The following is a 23,088-nucleotide window of genomic DNA, read 5'->3' on the forward strand; positions in this document are numbered from 1 at the left end:
TTAGGCCACCTTGGTGAGCTGTAGGTCCCCAAATACTCGTAAGGCAGTGAGGGAGGCAAGCTGGGAGAGACGGTGGTTGAAACCACAAAGAGGCTGACCGTCCACCAAGATACGAAACTGCTGGTGCTCACAGACGATCTCCATCTGTCAGTAGGAGGAAGTACAGTCAGGTATTTACAACAGAAGAATCATACAGAGCAAAGCTGCAGTAGAGAAGTCAACAAGAGATGAAAAGTTATTGCCAGACTTGTGCAACAAGATGTATGAATCTCTGAAAATGTGAAGCTGTTTTATATACACTATTCACAAAAAGTTAGGGATATTCAGCTTTTGGGTGAAATTTCACAACAAGCCTAAAATGCATTCAAACCTGTCCAGGTGAACTTAATGTGATCTTCTCTAAGCTTTTAAATGCACATGTCCAACTGTTAAATGTTTCAATAAATTTTGCACAAGTTGCTGTTCTCTAACAAGGAGCTTAACGGCAAAAATCACGGCAGGTGTGTGATCCTTGAACTGACCAATAAATGTCCTGGTTCAATTAGAGCTGGTGTTTAAACAGTTGTCCTCATCATGCTGTTCACATTTTGACATCATGAGACCAAGACGACACCTAACAATGGAACAACAGTCCCTTGCCATTGCGATGCTTCCAACAGGACGTTCTCAGACAGAAGTGGCCACTGAGCTTGGAGTGTCCCAGAGTGTCATCAGCAGGTTGCAACAGAGATATGGAGAGACTGGAAGAGTCACAGAAAGGCCTAGAAGTGGACGTCCTTTGGCCACATCCCGTGCTGATGACCGCTACATTGTGAACACTGCCCTGAGAAACCGGATGATGAATGCCACTCAACTCCAGGCACGTTTAAGAGAGGTGAGAGGCACCCAAGTGTCACGTCAGACCATTCGAAACCGTTTCCATCAGCGTGGTCTGCGTGCTAGACGACCTGCACGGATACCTGACCACACCACCAGGCACAGGCATCATCGTCTTGCATGGGCCAGGGAGCATTTACGCTGGACGAGGAACCAGTGGGCCTCAGTGCTGTTCTCTGATGAAAGTCGATTCACACTGAGCAGAAATGATGGCCGGCAACGATGTTGGAGACGTCAGGGAGAGCGCTATGCATCAGCCACTGTTGTCACCAGGCGAGCTTTTGGTGGTGGCGGTGTTACAGTGTGGGCAGGGGTGTCCACTTGGTACAGAACTGCCCTACACTTTGTGAATGGTACAGTGACAAGCCCATACTACCTGAATAACATCATTAATCCAGTGATTGTGCCCCTACATGAACAGCACAGGCCTAATTTCATCTTCATGGACGACAATGCTCCTGCTCATCGAGGCTGCATCGATGCAGGGAACGGCTGTTGGAGACTGGTGTACCTCAAATGGAATGGCCTGCACTCTCTCCAGACCTGAATCCCATTGAAAACCTGTGGGATCAGCTGAGCCGTCGTGTAGAGGCTCGAGACCCTGCACCCCAGAACCTCAATGACCTGAGGGCTGCCCTTCAAGAAGAGTGGGATGCCATGCCTCAGCAGACATTAAGTTGCCTTGTGAACAGCATGAGACGTCGTTGTCAAGCTGTAATTGATGCTCAAGGGCACATGACCAGATATTGAGACGTTCACATTTTTTGTTGTGGTGTAACTACCATTGTTGTTACCTTTTGTGTTGAATGAATTTTTTGAGATGAGGAAATCAGTAGTGCATCCTTCTACATAAATGTCTTACTTTTATGATATTATATCACTGTAGCATGAACATATTGCATTTTCCATAAATTTCACCTGAAAGCCAAATATCCCTAACTTTTTGTGAGTAGTATATATATATATATATATATATATATATATATATATATATATATATATATATATATATATATATATATGTGTGTGTGTGTATATATATATATATATATATATATATATATATATATATATATATATATATATATATATATATATATATATATATATATATATATATATATATATATATATATATACATATATATATATATATATACATATATATAACAGCTTCACATTTTCAGAGATTCATACATCTTGTTGCACTCTTGCTGTTTTCACATTGACCATTTTCAGAGTTTCAAATATGGCATAGTTTTCCCACCACATTAGTTTGCAGAAACTTCTGAAACCCTATATAACATGACATCTGAAACTGCTGTCTGTATGTTAGAAAAAAAGTTTTGGACATCTGAAATTTTATATTTTATTCTTCAATGACTGGCAGTGTGTTGGGTGACTCTCCCAATGTGAAGTGGCTAAATTGCAAATATACCATCCAAACATTGGTGTCTACTGTAGTGGACACGATGGCTTAAAACATCCATTTCTTTAACTGTTTTCCTGCAACTCTTTTTTTGTACATATTTTGTGGAGTAATAAATTCAGCAAATCAGAAAGCAAGCCTCACATTGTTTTACAAAAAAAAACCAAACACCAAAGGCATTAAGAATTTACAATCAAATATCTGAAATGATGAGTCCTGAGATTAAAAGAATGAACTGTGGCATGATCGATAATCCCTCGTCATACCACAGATCAAACTGAGGTCTCCATTTTTGCTTACAGTGCAGTTTTAAAATGCCGACCATGCAAAATCAAAGCTGTTTGTTAACTCACAGATCAAACACATTACTTCAAATTTCAGTGAAACAAGGCATAAAAGTACCTTGAAGGCTTCTCCAGCAGCAAAAGGAAAAAAAGAAAGTGTGTTTTCAGATGGACCCCACTTTCCATCCAAGCGGGCATTGCGTTGGACAGCTTTATCCATGAAGTTGACCTTCAGCTGCAAACCCACGTCGCCCTCTGTTTCCTCCTCCTGAGGCTTACTGGACAGAATCACCTCAATGCTGCATCAGCCAAAGCAACATCACGGACACATCAGTGTGGTACAGAACACATGGCTCAAGGACAAGTAAGAGAAAAGGTTTACCTTAAAGTTTTTTTTTTAATGTATTTAATTTATATGAAGTTATTATGAAGAACAGCAGAACAGAGCCATCTTCTGGCCTTCATGACAAATTACAAAGATTTATTGTAGAAAAACTTAACCTTAACACAACATGAACCATGTTGGCTGGTATCCCTAATTAGACATTTATTTTTAATCTGTATTTATAGAGGAATAAACACAACTGGATTTTATATCTTCTAACATTTAACTATCTGGAATAATAAAAAGTATCAATGTATTCTTCACCTACACAAAATGTAGTGTATGTGCTTTCTGTGAATAATTTATAAATATATAATGGCACAGTAATGCAGCAGGGACAGGTGTTACTCAATAAAAACAGCACTTGTACTTTTATCAAACTAAGACAAGTTATTATGTTGTGGCTACTTTGCTTTAAGAAAAATTTCCCAGTTATTTCTTCCTCAATGCTTCTGTGTCTTTGCCTGTATTTGGAAAAGAAATCTTATGTGTTGTTATTTTTATTGATTTGACTGTTGACTAGGAATGATTACAGATTACAATTGAAACAGCTTCTGAGAAGGAAAATGACAAGTTCAGTGTTTTAGGAGAATTGATTTTGTATCATCGGACAACCTACATCAGGACATTGTTGAATCCATCCAGTAAATCTTCAACACGTCAGCAAAGATGAAAAGATCCTTGCAGCTATTGTGGCTATGAAAAAGCTGCAAGGATCTATGTTCAGCATCTAGGATTCTTTATCTCTACAGCTGAAAATAAGCATCTTGACATAAAAACAGCTGTCAGTCTATTTTTTTTTTTTTTTGCACAGATTTTTTTTTATTTGGAAAACTGTCAGAACTGTCCTCTTTTGCTGCACATTGAACAACTAAACCACATCCTGACCTTATCAGCTAAATCATTTCCAGTGAAGACTCTAAAAAATGTCAAGGTATTTGCAGTTCTCCCACACATATCAGCAGACTAACCTTGATCAGAGAAAAACATTGCATGGGGGATTTTTCGCCCCAAATAAGGAACATTGAGCTGCACTCAAATGCAGGATCTGCTTTAAAGATGTAAGTCTGGTCATCATTATCCCTCACCTTTAATTGGCTGTCATGTCATGTGTGCAACACTTAGTTGGCTATTGATGACTATAATATGCAAAATAACACTATGAACATGAGAAAAACTGCATGGACTAACCTTTTTGGTTTCTTGTTAACGATCCCCATGACAACCAGTTTCATTGAAGGCCTCAGTCCACCTTTGATTTCTCCGCTATACTCCCCCTGTGAAACAATAGATATACATATAAATATATATAAAGATCAGCGAACTCATTGGATTAAGGCCTATACCTCTACACAACAGAGCCATTGTTTTATTATTAAGCCGATATAAGCGACTTAATGCTGGTCTCTCATCACGGATCCAGCCGGTGTCCATCTGCGGTGTGTTGCAATCTGTAGCATCAGTGGGAACAATAGCTTCATTGATCCGGATCTCAAAATATCTGCGACTCAGCCGCACAAACTATCCGTCTGCATTTTTGTTCACCATCCTAAACGGCTAAATTCATTTGATCTATGCAACATTTTTTTTGCAGACATTTTACAATGCATACCTCGAGCAATAAATAAAGGTAAGCTACATACATTTCCTTTCTTGTCCTGTTCTTCCATTCCACTCAGGGCGTGATGCAGTGTGGAGGTTTGGAGCAGAGATACCAACTGAGGACTGACTGAGTCTGCCCCCAGCTGGCAAACCCCGCCTGTACCAGGTTGTCATAGAGACTGGCTCCCTTGTTTGGGGATGATGGTGGGAGTCGGTTGCACATAAGAAGGACTCATTTAAACCACTCAAAACAGTTTTAATGTCGACTTTGCTTTCCTTCTTCACTGCCACTTTATCGGTTTTCTGCTTCCCTGTAGCTGAACTGCGATATCAGCATTTTTTTTTATAACAGAATACAAAATGCTCACAAACCTGATTCTGATGCGTTCACTTACAACTCAGCTCATGAATTTCTTCTACTTTAAGCAGGTAGCCTGTAATTTCTTCAGTTTAGCTTTTTTATTTAAAAAAATTTTTTTTTTACTTTAGTTAGTTACATGACTTATTTTGTTTGTAAAAAATTATAATAAAATTGTACAAAACAGCAGGGTGAGATCCACCTGCAAGAGGGACCATTTTACAGTCGATCAGGTTGCAACATCAAATTAGTTTTGATAAGATTAGACAGAAGAAATTGTCAACTCTTTAAAAGGATGTCTTAGCAAATATAATAGTTTACACTCTTTGTGTAGGACCACAAGCACAGGACACTTCAAGGCGGCACACAAGTAACAACTACCAAACTCATTATTCTGTCGGTTTCTGTGAGCTTAAGATTTAGTTGTATCTTCGTGTCTTTTTCTAAACCTTAGCTTGCAGACGCAGGAGCTTGGAGCAAGTAAAACATATTCCCAGCCAAACAACTCTCATGTGATCCCTGGTTGTTTGTTAAACTATTATTATGGAAAAATATTCTATGTAAATGTAGTTTTTCCGACTGCACACAAATGCAACAGTATAAAAAAAAAAACCCTCCTGGGAACGCCCACCTCGTGCCAACCTTTGACCAACCAGCGACTGAGAATCAGCTGATTTAGTCACATGACCGTCGTTAAGCAGCTAGTAAGACAGGTCGAGAGACAGCCGAGGTTTGTAACGTAAATAACAAGCACTTTCGTTGAGAAACAGCGAAAAGAAATGAGTAAGTATCCCTGATTCTTACTGACAAACTTCTCAATGCTTTTTAACAAAATACGCACAAGCCTTTGCGCGCTGCTACGGAAGTTAGTTTGACTTGTTTCAGGTGTAGCAAGAAACAATTTAGCTAATACTACGCAAACTAGAGAGTAGCATGGAAGAGACGACTGACGAAGAGTATTATAACATTTTAGATCGCCTTGAATTATCCCGAACATCAGTGGTTGTGTTAAGGTGTGTCCCACGTTTCTGTCTGAACATTACAGTATACAAGTAGCGAAACAAAATACCAAAACTTTGACATGCGCGGTGCAGTGTCAACTTAAAGATGGATGGGTGAAATGGGATGGGATTGAAAGACTGTAGATCGATTGACTTAGTTTTGGTAACAAACAACTGAATAAAGCAGACTTATAAAATTAACAGATTAAAATTTAATTTCCTGGAAGTGGTTGCAAATAATAGGTCTTGCTCTAAATTAAGCTAAATGTGTCGCTTGCAGTACAGTTTAAATGTTTATTAAATGAAAATGTCTGAAAACCGTATAATATAAAACATTCATGCACTTTACAACAGCTTTTTACTTGAGGTTTTATGAAGCCACATTAAAAAGAAGCCATCAGAATGGAAACTGAACTGCATTATGCATTTAAAACCTAAATCCATGAAGCTTACCTATCTGCAAGACAGTGCAAGTTGTACATTTCTTCTTACATGCAAACTCAATCAAATGATGTAAACTTCAAACATAGAACTTAGATTTTATTTAGTTTATTAAGGACAACAAATCACCAGTGATGTTAAAAAAAAAAAAAAAAAAAAAAGCATGTAACTGCAACACTAACCTATTTAGTAACGTGAATAATGGATACAAAGAAGTAACTAATCGCCAGTAACGTTTGTGTAAAATCCTAATGTTTTTGTTTTAAGCAGCCTTTTCTTTGTATCTCAGATGAAGGATGCATAAGGGTGCACCTTGGTAATTAAAGCACCTCTTTAACTGTGACGGCTGAGTGGAGGAGTATCTCAGTGACCATGCATCCACTCGGCTGTGATGCTGAAACCTCGCTTCAGGACCTGTTTGAGTACTTCAAGAGGTGCCTGCAGCATGGGGAGTGGGAGCTGGCGAGCGCCTGTGTTCCACAACTGGTTAAGTCAACAGGAGGACTTTCAAAAAACTTGTTAGATATAATCAAAGCTATTATCTGCCAACCTTACAGTTTGAAGTGAGTGTTATTATTATTGCACATACTGATTTTCTTTTTTTCATGATGTCTTATAGTATTTCTTTTATTTTGTCTTCACATTTTAATGTTTAACACTCTTAACTGAATGCTTGTGTGTGGTAAATGGTTTTGTAGATGGGAGTCAGTTGGCAGTCCACATAAACTGGCTTGGTTTTGGCTGCAGGTCTTGGAGAACTGGACAGAAGAACGGGTAATACAGACAACTTGTATTAAACAAAACTGATTTCTTTAAACTTTTTGGTTTGTAACAAATTGAGCTTTGGAAACGGCTTGTATATCTTTTATAAAACAGTTGTAAAATAAGCTTAATATGCATTTGAAAGCATTTGTGCTGCAGTATGACAACAACGTGACACCTTTCCTCTTTTTTTGCCATTGTTTTTCCAGGTTCCTCCCCACATCAGGCGAGAGTTGGAGTTTCTACTTCTCCTGGAGGACCTGGGCTCAGAGGGCATACCAGAGACTGTTATCAAGGTTAACTTCCTCAATCCTGGCTACGGTTGAAAGACACCTGAAAAGGAAAGATGTTTTCTTTTCTTTTTGATAATAATCTCTATATTATCCCTCTGCAGGAATTGCAGGAGGCTTTCTTGGCCAAACAGTCCAGGGCAGTTACAACACTTACTGCTGCTGAGTCTTGCATAAAAACCCTGCTGGAGAAAAAGAAACCAAGACTTGCCCAGACTTTAGCACATTTCTTACAGGTAGTCACACGCAAAACGCATATAAATTACAGTACTAACTAAAAATTACAGTCAGCAATGTGGTCAACATTGGTGTTGTTTGACCAGGCGCATTTTAATCCTGTTAAATCCTGCTTTTGTCTTTAATAATGCTAAATGAAGAGATGAGTGATATACATCTACATACAAAAAACTTTTTTTGAACATTTTAGTGAGAGATTATGATGATGTGGGTATATTAGTATTACTATTCGGATTATCTGCAAAGTCTGGTGATCCATAAAAGATCATCTCACTTTTGTTTTTATTGGGATTTGAATGTGTAATCTAAAGAGTCACATGAAGGCTGCAGTTCATATTTAGATTTTATTTATATGCAGAATTATTTGTATGTGATTAATGGATTTTTATATTTGCTAAAATAAAATGAAAAAAAGACTGGGTTCACAATATAGCAGATCTTGTAACAGAGCTGCATCTGAGGAATACTCAGATTCATCTCTGTTCATCTATTTATCTGTTATTTAAGGCCTTTAAGTTTAGTAAGCATGCTGTAATCGTGTGTTCAAAATGATTTTTCAACACTTGTAAACCCTGAAGTTTTCATGTTTACTGTTTTCTGCATTGGTTTATATTTCCGTGGTTATTTTTTATTCAGAATATTTAACCATATGATGTGCTTACTGCAGCTCTAAAACTTTTTGTTTCCCACTTTCCTCATCCCCTCCCCTTCTCCTGCAGGACCAGCCATGCATCGAAGGCCATACTCTGCAGCACACCTTCATCCAACACCTGATGACGAAGCTGCGACATCCAGCAAAAAGACCAGAGAAGCTGGAGGAGTGGGTGGAGGAGATTTACACGGTGCTGGCTCTCGTGCCACAAAGCTCAGATGGAGGCAATGTGCAGTTGGTGGCACTGTGTGAAGCACTGTGGGCAGCCAGGGAGGGACCCCTGAAAGAGGAGAGGATCCTCAGTTCGTTTCTGCGCCCTCAATGTGATGATCTCATCTTGATTTACTGCTCCACGGCTCTGAGGCTGCAGAGGGATTATCTGCTGAAGAACTCCCCTAAAACACAAGGTATGTGGTTGGAAATATCAGTGTTTATGATGTCATATGAGAGATTGATTTTTCTTTATTAGCAGCAGTGAGCCATCTTGAGTGGTTGACAGATATTACAAATGAGATTACAAAGAAATCAACGGGTGGTTTGCTTTGGAAAATACGAGAAAACACTAAAAAAACTGTATAAAAATGCTTCCATCCATTTTCTATACCTCTTATTGCAATGCAGGGTTGCGTGGGCCTCGAGCCTATCAGCAGCCTCTAGGCGAAAGGCCAGCATGGCAGCACCAACACAGATACAAACAACCACTCACACACATTTCTAGGGAGAATGTAGATTGAATGAATAACTTAGTAGAATAAATGAGTAAAAAGATCATTTTTATACACATTTTCCCCGAGAGCCATCTCTGCACAAAAACAAGATTTCAGGCCTCGTGTGAAGAAAAATGTAGATTTTACCTTCGTCCTGTTTTGTCATTTCTGTTATTATTGACCATTAACCAATAATGCAAATGCAATAATTTCACATGGCTCAAATCATATTTAACTAAATTATATGTATTATGAATATGATGTAGTGAACGTTCTGAAGTAAATACCGTGAACACCATGAACTCAGATTATTATGGTAAGCAGCACAGTTCAGTTGCCTCTCATGATTTTAGGTAAATGATTCATATTTTAGTTACTAATTATAGATTGTCTTATTTGATGAATGGCTTTAAATGAAATTAGGCTAATTACAGTTTGGGATTGGTAACATGTTCCTCCTTAACACACGGTCTGTATTTACAGTTATGTGATGTGTTAGCATGCGGGTCGGGTTGTGGGTTATACAGGAATGGGTCGGGTCCAGATTTCAACAGTAGATATCCATGGGTTAGGTTTGGTCATCGCGGTTCCTTTCGGTGAGTTCTTCGAGTCAGGAAAATTAGACACATACACAGCTATTGTCTTTGAATCCCTTGTTTTACTGTGGTGTGCAGATCATACGTTTTCTGAACACATGCTGTTGACTTTGTTTTTCCTCCTATCCAAACAATCTTCATCACTTCCTTCTTCTTCTTCATGCCTTGTTGCGGTTTAGAGTCTTTGTGTTTGGTCCCAGGGTTGTCCCGTTTGCAAGCAAACCAAGACCCCCTGCTTTCAAACGGACCAGAGTTCACTTCTTTGTTCCACATCAGAGTACAGTTGTTGTTCCTGTTGCGCCAAATGAATCGTTCTGTTCTTGAAAACAAACCGCGGTCCATTTATATCAGACTAAACAGCCAAAGTGTGAACAGACTCTTAGACATCATTCAGATTATATATCATTAATGCAATGTGTTTCCAGTGGAGAGTTTGTTCCTGTTAGCTATGTTTTTTTATTGTTTTTTTTTTGGTTTTGGCCAGGAAGTGTGTTTATTGACTAAAATATAGAAATAATTTACATTTGAAAGTAAGTGTATAAACTTATTTATGTAAAATTATCACTGTATTTGATGGACAGCATTTGCCGCTAACTTTGTGCTACTGTGTAGATTTACAGATAACAACCCGCTTTAATGTAACCTATATAGTAAAAGACACTGCAGCTTTCACTTAAAATAATTAATAATCATCAATAGTAATCCTGCATTTAGCAGAAAAGTTGACCAGGCGACTTTCTGATGCAGAAACCTGTTCCTATAAATCAGTTCCCCTCTCTGCTCTTCCTGTGTTTGGCTTTTGCTGGATGGCATAGATGAGATATTTAAAGTCTGAGATTCAGCATTCATTAGTTGCAGAGTTTGAAAGGAAGAGTTGACATCACCCTTTTTAAATCCCACTTCTGCTTTTGTGGCTGTCCAGTTGCAGCAGTTTTAACAGCATGTCAGCAGCTACTGCATGTGACACCTTAAACTGTACTTTTTTTTTCTATTTGTTTTCTTTCTGTTCTTTTATTTTTTTCTTTTATTCTGAGTGTCTGGTAGACTTTATTTGATATTCACAAGGTCTGTTGCCAAATCATAGTTAAAGCTGGGGTAGGTAATGTTGGGGAACTAACAAGATGTGAAAGTAACACCCTGTCTTGGCTCCTCCTCCCCCCACCCCTTTGGTTTTGCTCCTTGTGTGGTCCAAGACTTTTTTTCCTACCTCCTCCTGGGAGGTTATGTTTTTTCCCTTATCTGTTTATCTGTTTATGTTTAAGATAACTCAAAACATTATGGACGGATTTTAATTCAATTTTCAGGAGTTGTTGGAAATGTCACAAGGAAGAACTGATTTGATTTTGGTCGCCATGTTTGCCTTCCGAGTTTCTTCTTCAATACTTTGTATCATCCTAACGCTATTTATATACAGGGTGTGGCTATCAGGTATGCGCTGATTTACAGTCAACTGAGGGGTCTAACTATATTTCTTATTGTTCATGATTACAAAATGTACAGACTGCTATCAGGAAGAGGAACCACTTCACCTAGAGTAAAAAAAAATGTCTCTAAGCAAGATTACCCACCCCAGCTTTAATAATGTCTGCAAAGCCATCCTGTTACATAAGTGGCATCAGTTCTCATTCCAGCTTCTTCTGTGTTATTAATGAGAAATAATCTGCATCAGATGAAAATCACATCTGCAGCTGGTTTCCTTGTAATTATCATTGTGTAAAATGGCAGACTAAGACTTTACGGGAGCCCTGCAGCAACGCTTCAGAAAAGGCTCTCAGTCTGGCACATTACTCACACCTGCAGGTGACTTCAGGGCTCACTTGTTATTTTTTTATGAATACACTTAATATGAATCAAATTAGCATTTGTTTGCAGCCCCCAATGTCACTAAATACTGCCTGCTCTGATACCTAAAATCTCCACTGTGTCCCTGTTCCCCAGTCTGGTTCTGGTCCATTAAAGCGCTGTGTCTTCCAGAATTTCTTAAGGCAATAGTGGGGCTCATCACACTGATCTGAAGAACCACAAAGAAGAGAGGAAAGCAGTGTCTTCTCACAGTATCTGAAGCTATCTGGCTCTTTGCAATTGCTCAGTAATCAACCAACTGGGTGTTTAACAGTTCTATGAATCCACCTGGACAAAAATGTTCTCAGCTGTTTATTGGTCCAAGTATTTCTTCCTTTCACAGAGCAACTTTTTTTTTTTTTATACTGGACACACACACCCACACACAGTGGATGGTTTGCAAATCTTGTGGAAATGTTAGCTTAGCTTGATAAGTGTATTTGGTTGAAATGAATTTGTGAGTGTGTGGGCTTGAGGAAGGTGGTATGAATAATGTCTAGTTTTCTCAGTCATTATGAGAATTGTGGTTTATTTGTGCTAACATGATGAGCTCTTCTCATCCCATCCAGGCTTAATTTCATCAGTCAATTTGCAAAAAAATACTTTTGTAGAGCTGCATCTCCGTTAGCATCACGTACAAAGTTCTGTTATTAGATTTAGCTAAAAACAGCAAAGTTTTATTTCTTTCATTTCTTTGCCTTATTAGATTAAATGTGTTTGTATCTCCCTGTTTAGTGGAACTTCCTGAAGCAGAGAAACTCACCCTCAGTTTATGTTGCCACAAGGATCGGCCGTCCTCTTGGAAGACCATCTTTTTTGAGTGCCTTAATCGCGGAAAGCACTTCCTGGAGCAGGTCTTGGTGAGTTACTTCAAATTTAGTGACCAGGCTTTAAACTATATGAGAAGAAAAAGTCTTCTTTCAATGGTTTTGTTTTCATAATTTAGACTGGATCATCATGGTCGAGTTAAACGGATTAGCAAATGCATGTGATATAATTCAGTAATGTAATAAGACATGTTCCTTCCTGTAGGTTACTGCACTTGACCTGATTAAACATGAGGAGTTCGGTCAGCTGAAAGATTTGCTGCGGTGGGAGTTCCAGCCGTTGTCGCGTCTGCTGCTGCTGCTGGGATGGACTCAGTGTCGCAGCTTGAGCTCAGCGCAGATGCTTCTCACCATCCTTCACAAAGACCAGGTCGACACGAAAGTATCCACTCAGCTAGGGGAACCTGTAGTGGAAAAAACAGAGTAGAGTAGAATAAGGCAGAGTAGGTTCTAGTGCAATGATTTTCAACCTTTTGTGAGCCAAGGTACAATTTTTACCACTGAAAAGTCACAAGGCACAGCACAAACCAAATTTAAAAAAAAAAAAAAAAAAAAGCCGATATCAATATTTTAAATCCATCTTATCCAAGAGTCTGACATAGCCATCAGATAAACACAAGAAAAGGAAGTTTTGTGATTTTTCTCTCTTCTTTTTAGACCAATTAGGTGCAATTGGATCATTTCTCACGGCACACTAGTGTGCCACGGCACACTAGTGTGCCACGGCACAGTGGTTGAGAAACACTGCTCTAGTGGACACACATATCTTATTTTGGCTGCTGATTTGCTTTTATGTTTTTCTCTTCAGGCTGCAGCCAAAGACGCTGTTCTGCAGGAGTTTGCTAATCTTTTGTCATCTCAGCTTGAAGTACTTGAATGGTGTAAAAATAACAATCCGTAAGCCTAATTTTTCCCATATTAAAGCTTAATTTTAAATAGCTAATTTTTTTTAGTTGTTGTTAAAAATGTTTTTGCGTATATTGTCTGTGTGTGTGTGTGCAGAGGGATTTCCACGGAGGCATTGCTAGCACAGCTCCACACACTGGACAATCACTCAGCCCTCTATATTCTACACTCTTTGACTCCTTTGGCTCAGTTTGAAGAACGCAGGATATTAGATCTTCTCCAAAAACTGCCAAATCTACCTGAAGCAGGTTGATATTGTTTGGGGTTTTTTTTTTTTAGTCCAACTGAGACTTAATGCATCCTTAGATAATAATGCATATTGGGATGTAACGTGTGTAATCATTCCTATATTTGTTTTGTTTTTTTTTTCTTTCCAATTTTTCTGCAGAAGATACAGATGCAGTTGTTGCTCTGAGCCCTGGTGTGCAGAAGAATGTAGTTTTGTTCCAGGGGTTCTGTACCATGAAATATGCCATTTATGCACTCTGTGTAAATGCTCATAAATATTCAAACTGCACAGAGTGTGAGATTTTGAAGCATCACCACTCTTCAGAAGAAGAAATGGACCAAAACAAGACATCAGCGTCCTCAGAGGGTATGAAGGCAGGCTTTACTTTAATGCAGGGATATTTTAGTGATGGTAAACTTTTCTGTTTGCTCATTTAGTTTGATGATCTCTGTCATAAAACCATGTTTTAAACATGCTGTTGGTTTTGGAAGTTTTTATTCACACTAATCCAGTGACTATAAAGACAGAAATCCCGTGAAAAGTTTTCCAAGTTTTTGTTGTGCACAAGATCAGAGTCTTTATTCATTCTGAAAGTTTTTCCCTTTTTTCTCCTGTTGGTTTTTTTTTTTGTTTGTTTGTTTTCCAGGTTGTCATTTTATGTTCCAGCACTACCTGTCTGAGTGTCAGCTCTACCTGGAAACTGTGCCTGCCATGTTTCGCCTGGAGCTCCTGGAGAACATATTCTCCCTCCTCTTTCTGTCCACCTCTGACTTTTCCCAGCAGATTCCAAAAGACTCAAATCCGAACACAAGAAACGACTGTCACTCAGATTGCTTGTTGAACACAAGGAACGGTAATGTAGAAGCAGAAACCAAATCAAACATGGATGACGCTTACAAGCTGCATCTGTGCTCATCATCAACACACAGTGGTCATTTGGACCTGGGACACTTCATCCAGGGCTGCAGGGGCTTTCTGGTGGACGTGACTGCCATGGAGGGATTTCTTAAGCTGCTAAAAGAGGGGTTGGAGGGTATGTGTGTGGTGGGCCAGTTGGATGGACAGGATGCAGGAAGGGCCCTGGCCAGAGAGGCCGAAGCGGCGGCGAGTCTGGGCTGCTCAGTGACTGAGGAGACATTCGGGGCCCGTTTGCAGAGGTTGTCCAAACGCACTGCAGAGGCTCAGTGGAGGCTGCAGATCATCACCAGCAACCAGGGCAACGGAGACGGTGAGCTTCAAATATTTTCTTTATTTTTTCTTTCAGATTTATCTTTGTGTTTATAAATGTAACTTTGAATGATGGCTGATTTTTAAGCGTGCTGCCCAGTACGTGCACCTGTAAGTTCTCAGTAAGCTTTGTAATGTATGCGCTCGTTGAGCCTTGATTTGTTGATTTCCTTCCAGGTTTGGAAAGTCCAGTTCAGATGTCAGCATTCAACTTTACTGCTGCTCCTCTGGGACGCGGCAAGAGCTCAAGCATGAGGAGGAGGAGGAAGCCAGCGAGGCACACTGCAGAGAGACAAACTTCCATGGAGAAACACAATGGAGAAGTTAGCACAAGTGCATCAGGTAAACCAAAACCTTGACGAGTGTGTAGAAGTCGTTGTCTTTGGGAATCACATTTGATCAGATTTGTTTCGTTCCATGTAGTTCTAAAAGAATCCAAAGCTGTAAACTTGATAATCTAGTCAGTGGTTTTAAGTACTTGTGGAAGTCTGTTTTATTGGGCCAGCCCCAGTTTGGGTCTTCTTCTGTGGTTGTGGTTCCTTTGTGGAATAATAAGCTACTAAAAAGAAGAATAATTCTGTCCCAAAGAAAGAGAGAAAACACAGTGAGACTTCAACCAAGACACTTTAATACAAGCAGATTGAATGGACGATTGTCTTCAGCTGTTGTCCAACAGTTCATGCCAAACCTTACTAATTTATGGTGTCTTGTTTTTTTTTTTGTTTTTGTTTTTTTTAAAGATTCACAGATTCTAAAGACTTTTATTGTAAATTCATTGCACATGTAGGACATAAAAGTTAACCGAGATACTGTTTCTCTCTCTCTCTCTTTGGTTTTGGAGAAGGTAAAAGTAAAGGAAGAAAAAAAGAATAAATGATGGACAGTAAGATATGAAAAAGAAATAAAATAAAGTAAAATAAATAAAAGCAAAAGTCATATGTGCAAAAGAAGCAGTAAAAAAAGAGTCATATGTGCAAGGTTGTGTTGTTGTCAGGGGTTATTGGGAGGTAAGGTTTCAGCAGGGTTAGGGTACAGGGGTGAGGGTCCCAGAGGGGAGGTAGTGGATTGAGTTCAGCATCCTAACCGCCTGATGGATGAAGCTGTTTGATAACCTTGTAGAGCGGTAGTGCTGATCTGAACGCTTGATGCTAACTTTGCTGCAGAAAGAGCTGCTTTCGGTCCTACTCCTAGAAGTACTGACAATCTTTCTCTGCGTTTTTCTCTGTAACTAAACATAAAGCCTCTACATGAGTAAAATCATAATCATCATAACTGGAAATGTTTATTTATGGTTTCTTATTTCTGTAATGTCAGATGGGGGAGGAGGACCAGCAACAGGCTGTGCAGATTTAGAGTTTTGCCCATGTGGTGGTCCTCACAGCTGGCTGGTCCCAGCCATGTTGTCTCCTCCAGAATCTCTGCTGATGTCCTGCATCCGCAGGGGAAACTTCATGGAAGCACATCAGGTTTGTAAACAACACAACACAATTTGTTTTCTGTCATTTTTTTTCTTTTGTCTGATTAGTACAGTATATTCCCCTGATGCTCTGCAGGTCTCTGTGGTGTTTGATCTGGAGGCGTCTGCCTGTTCTGGCGAGCTGGTCTTCATGGAGCGCTACACAGAGGTCCTGGGAGAGTTGGGGCAAGTGGAGCAGAAGATGGAAAGTCAGTCCATGTCTTCATCCTCATCGTCATCAGAGGGTTTGGGGTCGGCAGTTGTGACGGGGACAGGGAGGACGCGGCTAGGGAGCAGTGGCCGATCAACGCTGCAGGCCATCGGAAGTGCTGCTGCTGCAGGTGGGATGTTTGTTTTCAACAACAGCCTACTCTTAATTAAATTTATGCTTATCAAAGCACTTGATAAAATCCTGTTTGATAACAGCTTTGTCTCTAAGCAGGTTTTGTTCCACTTTATTTTCTATAACAGTTTCCATTCTCAGAAAAGACTTGTGAAACTGCGTGAGGCAATTATAGAAGAAAATTGCATTGAAATGATTTAATTGTATATATTCTTTATATATTTGTGGATCAGTTCCAAATTAAGTGACAAATGCAATTTTCAAATAAAAAAATCAGCTTTCAGAGAAAATTGAATTAGATTATTTAGTTCCTGTAAAACTCACTCATTTCTTTATCATTACTATGATTTGCTGTTATTCATAAAGCTTTACCTGTTAACAGCTTAAGATTATGTACTTTTAGTATTTTATATAATATAAATACGTAATGTGTAAGTTCAATTAGATTTCAAGGCTTTTATTGACTAAACATGCTGATTTGTTGTCTTAGATATGCAATCTGGCTGTCTTTTTTTGCAGGAGTTGCTTTCTATTCCATCTCAGACATAGCAGACCGGCTCCTGAGCACTCCAGCTAACCCTCTGCCTTCCCTGGAGGAAGGCTACTGGCTGAGCCGCTGCCCTTCGGACGCCTCTGGTCTACTCTACAAGCTGCTTGAGGAGCTCAGCCCTGCAGCAATGGCAGCCTTCGACCTGGCTTGCTGCCACTGCCAGCTCTGGAAGACGTCTCGACAGCTGCTGGACACAGCTGAACGCAGGCTCAACAGCAGCCTCGAGGCCAGAGGTCTACATCTTAAAATCATCATTTTGATGTCATGTTTGGAGGCACCTGTATTTATTTTTTACTCTGAAGTGTTAAGTATCATATTTATCATCTTTAATCCATGTCTGCTTCACAAGGAATAAGAGTTGACCTTAAAGCCCCTCGTTCTGAGGGGATCTGTGGATTTCCCATGGTATTACAGCAGATCAGCAAGATCCTGAATCATTCAGCCTCTCATAAGGGCTCTGTCAAAGCAGGTAAAAAACAAATGCTCAAGCATTTATATTGGTATAAAAATAATTAAATATCAGTTCAAGTATGTAGCTTTAAGGCTTTATAATAATGCAGAGTTTTCTTTGGTTGGAAAAAGTCAGTTTTAAATGTACTATAAATTTTTTTGTGTGTTACCGATCTGTTCCTGTCAGCAGAAGCCGTCGGGGAAGACAAAGTGTTTGCCAACCCATTTGGTTGCTGCGTCCAGGAAGTGCTGCTCTGTTCCCACCCGACACTGAGTGAAGAGAGCATTGCTGCACGGCTCGGTCTCTCTCAGCGTCTGGAGAACACCCTGCACCATCTGAACACTGCTACAGATGGAACAGGTCTGCACGGCACACCTAGATGTCAAGAGGCAGTAAATGTAGTAAAACTTGGGTTTTAATGTGGTGTTAATGTTTCTATTTCACTGTTTTGAAGCTAATTTACTTCCATGTTTGATAGAGGACAATTTTTACTTGCATGAATCTCAACAAGCCACAAGAAGCGTTGTGTTATTTAAGGAGTAACCAACTATCCTGTTGGTCATCTCTTCTTCTGTGGTTCCAACAGAGGGCACTGTGGGCAGCGCTCTTCTGGTGCTGCTGGCTGAACAGGCCAGCCTGAAGCAATCTGAGCTGGAAGCTCATCCCGTGCGCTGCAGCATGAAGCAGCTGCTTCGCTCTCTGGATCAGCTCTGCCCCTTTGAGCCAGATGGAGACCTTGCCAGACCAGATTATGTGCGCAGTTTCTTTGACTACATCAACACACTAGCATCCGTGTTAGTGCGAAGCCTCTGTTCAGAAGGTAAAGTAAACAACAACTAAGGTTAAATGAAGTTTCCCTGTGATGTCAGAGGATCTCTATAACAAGCTTTGTTTTTTCCTTATATTAAATTGTCCTTAATCAGGTCCTGAATCTAGAAATTTGAGATCACAGTTGCTTTTCTAATCCTGTTTTGTTTTCACTGAATGAATGATGTCTGGAATATGTTGTGCGGCTTCCTATGAAATGGAAAAGTTCATCATTTAGACAGGAAGCTCTGTATTTCTCATATAACTGTAAGTCTAAACAGTAAAATAATTATTATCTGGTAAGATAATAATTATTTTCTTGTTAGACCACAGATTCAGCACCATGGCTTCTCCCTCCTGCGTTTTTCTCAGAGATCTCTGGTTATGAAATTGATTGAGGCAACAAGCTTTACTTTGACACCAGGTTTCAGCCATTCTGCCTAAAATGCCGCTCTACTAAATGCAGTCACTTTTTGCTTTTTCATACTTGGTTTTGTTCTGATTTTTGCTCTCTTGTCGTTCCTCTTAGACCAGAGCAACGAAGTAAAGCTTGGGAATCCACTGCTGGTGGTGCTTCAAGCTCCGTTCCAGCTTTTCTCCCACCTGCTGTTTGACCGACAGGTCTCTCCTGACAGGTAGATTTAGCCACAGTCCTGCTAAACGTGCACCTCAGAGCAAAGTGCTCAGTCAGGGAAAGCTTTTCTTTCACTGCGTCAACAGTAGCTCATAACTTTTATAGACGTTTTATAATTATATAGAACTAAAACATAATTATGTGTTCTGTCATTTTGATTACAAGGAATATTTTACTTTTTTTTTTTTTAAAAATTGAATCTGGATGTTAATTTTCCTAATATTCAGATATTGATAACACAAGAACTGAGAATGATGTGACTGCTTTTAATGACTGCAGTGTGATGAGGTGAAACAGGCAATAATAGTGAAGTATTTGTATTGGCAGCTGATAAATTACATGAGTCTGACAACATGAAAAAAATGTATGACTTCACAACAGTGTCTTCTCAGGTCACTTTACACAAACACATCGATTCAAGCCAGTTCATACTAGTCTAGTTCAGCATCCTGAGCATGCATGAGGCGACAGTGGAAAGGAGAAAAATTTACTTTTAAATGGAAGGAAACAACACTGAGACTGTGACTCGGAGAGGGCAGCGATCTGCCTCAACCGGTTGAGGGGGAGGGAACAGGAAAGAGACCAACATGCACTGCAACTTTTATCCAGGAAGACGTGCAGAAAGATAAGAAATATTTTAATGATGCCAAACTGTCATATGTTTCTACAAACATATGACTGATATTTGGCAGAGAGATGAAAAGGAAGTGTTCGGTGCATCATGGGATGTCTTTCAGCAGTCCAAGTCTATAGCAGCATAACTAAGGAATGACTTGACCTCCTACCTATAAGATTTATCTAAAAGGGAGGTATTAAGCTTAATCTCAAAGGTAGAGAGGGGGTCTGCCTCCAGAACCCAGACTGGGATCTGGTTCCATAAGAGAGGAGCCTGATCACCAAAGGCTTTGCCTCCCATAGTACTCTTAAAGACTGGGAACCACAAGCAGACCTGCAGTCTGAGAGCAAAGTCCTTTGTTTGGAATAAATGCAGATATGAGATCTGTAATATCTTGGTCATGGAGAGCTTCATATGTGCGGAGAAGAATATGAAACTCTATCCTGGATTTAGCAATGGAGAGATGCTGAAACTGGAGAAATATGATCTCTCCCGCTGGTTCTCATTTGAACCCTCGTTGCAGCATTTTGCATCAGCTGGAGGCTTTTCAGGGCATATTTGGGACAGCCCATAAATAAGGAACTGCAAACTTGCTGAAGGGAAAATGCTGAAATCTTGTTGGAGGTAAATTTTAGACAGAATTCTATATTTGAGTTGCAGCTCAAGCGGCCGCCCTACATGCAGGCTTTCTTTGGGACGTGCTGAAGCTGCTGTTGCTGAAGTTGTGTCTACACTTCACCTTTTGCACTGGTGTTTTTGCCATATTTTAGCAGGATAATTTCTGCGTATAAAATGAGAAAACGGCTCAGACACGAGCAGAATCTCTCACCGTTCTGTCAACGTTGCATTACATGCCTGTTGACAACAACCTCCATCTTTGTTGGCAAAACATCACTTCTGTTCATGTTTTGAATACTTTCCTGCATAATGTGCTTTGACATAAATTCTTATTAAATATTCCATTTTTTCTGTGCCCTGTTTTGTCTTCAGGGTTCTGTCTTTGCTGCAGCAGGGGGGTCTGCGACTGAGCGTCCAGCAGGTGATAGTCCAGAGATGCTGTGAAGCTCTGTCTGTGTGGACATCCAGTCCAGGTGATGAAGCAGACCCCAGTCAGGCCAAGAAAGATGAGGGGCCGTTCGGTGTCCCTGCTTTGTCTCTCCTGCTGCAGCAGCATGCTCAGGATTGCATGACGACTCTGGGGCTCACAGAGCCTCTGTCTGATGTCAGCTCTGAGTCTGAGGGATCGTTGGAAGACCACTCTGCTACCCCTACCAGCCTCTCAACATCCCCACCCTCTCAGACATCATCTTTCTCCTCTTCCTCCTCCAGTTCCTTTGTGCTCACAGCATCAGCCCTTTCTTTCCTGAAGAGTCGCTCTCCTCTGTTGGCCACACTGGCGTGCTTGAGCGCCTGCAGAGGAGAAAGCGTTAAAGAGAAACAGTCCTCCGTGTGGTCTGGATACTTCCGCAGCGGCCGTAAAGAGGTCGTCCTAGATGCCGAGCAGATTTCTCGAGAAGCTGACGGCCTCCTTAAAGAGTTTCCAATCCTGCGGGCTTACCTTCACACCATGGCAGAACCAGTGCTGGGCACCTCTTTCAGCGAGGGGCAGGAAAGCCCTGCCGGACTTGGAGCAGTTATTTGTGGGAAACCACTTGTCAGCCTCCTGCTGTCTGGACCTCAAGAAGAGGTGGCTCAGGTCATAGCTGCGCAGGCTTTTCAGAAGGCTCTTGAGTCCAGAGACATTTGCCGAGCCCTCAGTCTGCTGGAGCTGTATGGGCAAAACTCCAACCAGGGGAGGGCGCTCAGAGACCGCCTACTCGCCTGCGCTGCTCTGGACGGTAAGGAATGAATAAATACATCCCCATAAAGCTGCTTCCTTTTCTTTCTTTCCATTGTTTTTTAAGAATTACTTTTAAGATTTGGATTTTATGGTTATATTTTTTACTGGAAAACTGATATAAAAGTACAATATGAACAATTTATTAAAATAAAACAAGCTGAATCAAATGAAAAGTTTTGTATATATGTAAAAAGGTCACCGCTTGGTTTTCCAGTGGCTCTTCAGACGAAACAAATCTTAAAATGTTTAATCTTTTGTAATAAGAGAGTTGTATGATGTAATATAAGATAATATATTATTATTTTTATTAAACCTCGAATCATTTGACATCACAACCACTTTTATTTCAGTCAAACTTCTGCATCCTAATTTTTTAATATGAAACTTCTCACATCAAATCTCACAGTTGTTGTAAAATGCACCTAAAATCTTTTATTTGATGTCTTTCAGACGGAGAAGAGGGAATCTGTCAGCTGTTCCGCGTGCAGGATGCTGACCTGCGAGCCCGGGTTGCCCTCCAGGCTCTGGAGCGGTGGCCTCTGTCAGCTTGTCTGGAGCTGATTGAATTTTGCCTGAATGACCCAAACACAGAAACATCGCTGAAAACGGAGCTAGAGCTCAAGAAGAAAGAATTAGACATCTACCTGCAGGTGATGCTGAAGTCAAACACTTATTCTAGTCTGGTCTGAGAAAGCTTTGTCTGTTCTTGTTGTTCTGCATAAAGTATTTCTATCATGTACTTTTTCAAGTAAATACTTGTGGCTGAAGGGAATGTACTTGAGTTAGACAACCAGTAGATGATTTAGCAGTTTGTATGATCTCCTTCTCTGTTGCCTTATTTGTATTTCCATCGTCTCGCCACAGATGATGGATTTACAGCCTCCATTACCCTGGGGCACTTGGCAGGAGCTGAGGACACAATCCAAAACAAACCCGGAGTCAGTCTTATCTTTGATGCTGGGAGCAAAAGTGGGTACAGCACACCTGTGTTAGTTTTAGCCTGAAAACAACATCAATGTCACGGTGACATTGATATCTTCTAATTCTGGAGATTAGGGCGATGTTGTCACTCTCATTTCCAGATTTCCTGGGTTTAAAGGTGGAGTATGTAAGATTTTCAATATTTTCAAAATAAATTAACTAATAAAATAACTACAATCATAATTACATAGTTTTTTGAACATGTAGGTTCCAGTCTGTCTATATTTGATGCGTTATTAAATTACAAGTTCAATTAATGACAAATGACAAAAAACACTATTTTTTTTACTGGTAGGCAAACATTTAAGAAGGGTCTTTGTCATTAATTAAACTTGTAATTTAATAACACATCAAATATTGTCAGACTGGAACCTACATGTTTAAAAAAAAAAAAACTATCTAATTATGATTGTAGTTATTTTTTTAGTTAATTTATTTTGAAAATATTTAAAATCTGACATACTCCGCCTTTAATATAAGCAAAATAAGTAAATGAGTCATTTTATATTTGCAGGAGTTTGCTCTTTGTGAAGATTGGGTTGGGCTCTATCCTGTGTCTGACCATCTGAGGCGGCAGCTGCAGACCGAGCATCTGCTGTGTCTGCTCGAGAGGGGACAGACGGACAAGGCTTTTCAGGTCCAGAGCACTTTGTTTGCTGATGGGTTACATTTAAAGCCATTTTCCTTTGTGTAAAACATTAGCCTGTGATTTATCAGGGATTGTTAATTTGGTCTCTGAATTAACTGTAACTAATGTAA

General features: G+C 40.0%; 2 protein-coding genes across 2 annotated transcripts in view; one reads left to right on the plus strand and one right to left on the minus strand.

Annotated features, from left to right (window-relative positions):
* LOC306772394 (galectin-related protein B) lies at positions 1 to 4,730 on the minus strand (the record flags this gene model as incomplete). The annotated part of the gene is made up of 4 exons (XM_079261843.1): positions 4,618 to 4,730; positions 4,166 to 4,251; positions 2,708 to 2,888; positions 1 to 144 (listed from the first exon to the last, which is right to left on the minus strand). The coding sequence occupies exons 1-4, from the start codon at positions 4,642 to 4,644 to the stop codon at positions 1 to 3; spliced, it is 438 nt and encodes a 145-aa protein (XP_079117969.1). The 5' UTR covers positions 4,645 to 4,730.
* A 903-nt stretch (positions 4,731 to 5,633) lies between these two features.
* The window catches only part of zfyve26 (zinc finger, FYVE domain containing 26), a gene marked incomplete at its 3' end in the record, with an annotated part of 28,223 nt that continues 10,768 nt past the window's right edge, over positions 5,634 to 23,088 (plus strand). The window contains exons 1-24 of the mRNA XM_079262604.1: positions 5,634 to 5,717; positions 6,666 to 6,939; positions 7,075 to 7,150; positions 7,348 to 7,434; positions 7,533 to 7,664; positions 8,385 to 8,724; positions 12,198 to 12,322; positions 12,495 to 12,659; positions 13,098 to 13,186; positions 13,292 to 13,443; positions 13,584 to 13,790; positions 14,071 to 14,652; positions 14,829 to 14,993; positions 15,966 to 16,117; positions 16,205 to 16,448; positions 16,970 to 17,233; positions 17,350 to 17,469; positions 17,641 to 17,811; positions 18,038 to 18,271; positions 18,788 to 18,893; positions 20,499 to 21,346; positions 21,799 to 21,998; positions 22,213 to 22,317; positions 22,844 to 22,966. Coding sequence (XP_079118730.1) covers positions 6,749 to 6,939; positions 7,075 to 7,150; positions 7,348 to 7,434; positions 7,533 to 7,664; positions 8,385 to 8,724; positions 12,198 to 12,322; positions 12,495 to 12,659; positions 13,098 to 13,186; positions 13,292 to 13,443; positions 13,584 to 13,790; positions 14,071 to 14,652; positions 14,829 to 14,993; positions 15,966 to 16,117; positions 16,205 to 16,448; positions 16,970 to 17,233; positions 17,350 to 17,469; positions 17,641 to 17,811; positions 18,038 to 18,271; positions 18,788 to 18,893; positions 20,499 to 21,346; positions 21,799 to 21,998; positions 22,213 to 22,317; positions 22,844 to 22,966 — 4,878 coding nt within the window. The 5' untranslated portion in view covers positions 5,634 to 5,717; positions 6,666 to 6,748. The remainder of the gene's footprint in view (positions 5,718 to 6,665; positions 6,940 to 7,074; positions 7,151 to 7,347; positions 7,435 to 7,532; positions 7,665 to 8,384; positions 8,725 to 12,197; positions 12,323 to 12,494; positions 12,660 to 13,097; positions 13,187 to 13,291; positions 13,444 to 13,583; positions 13,791 to 14,070; positions 14,653 to 14,828; positions 14,994 to 15,965; positions 16,118 to 16,204; positions 16,449 to 16,969; positions 17,234 to 17,349; positions 17,470 to 17,640; positions 17,812 to 18,037; positions 18,272 to 18,787; positions 18,894 to 20,498; positions 21,347 to 21,798; positions 21,999 to 22,212; positions 22,318 to 22,843; positions 22,967 to 23,088) is intronic.

The sequence above is a fragment of the Telmatherina bonti genome (assembly GCF_933228915.1).
Source record: "Telmatherina bonti genome assembly, chromosome: 22".
Taxonomy (NCBI): domain Eukaryota; kingdom Metazoa; phylum Chordata; class Actinopteri; order Atheriniformes; family Telmatherinidae; genus Telmatherina; species Telmatherina bonti.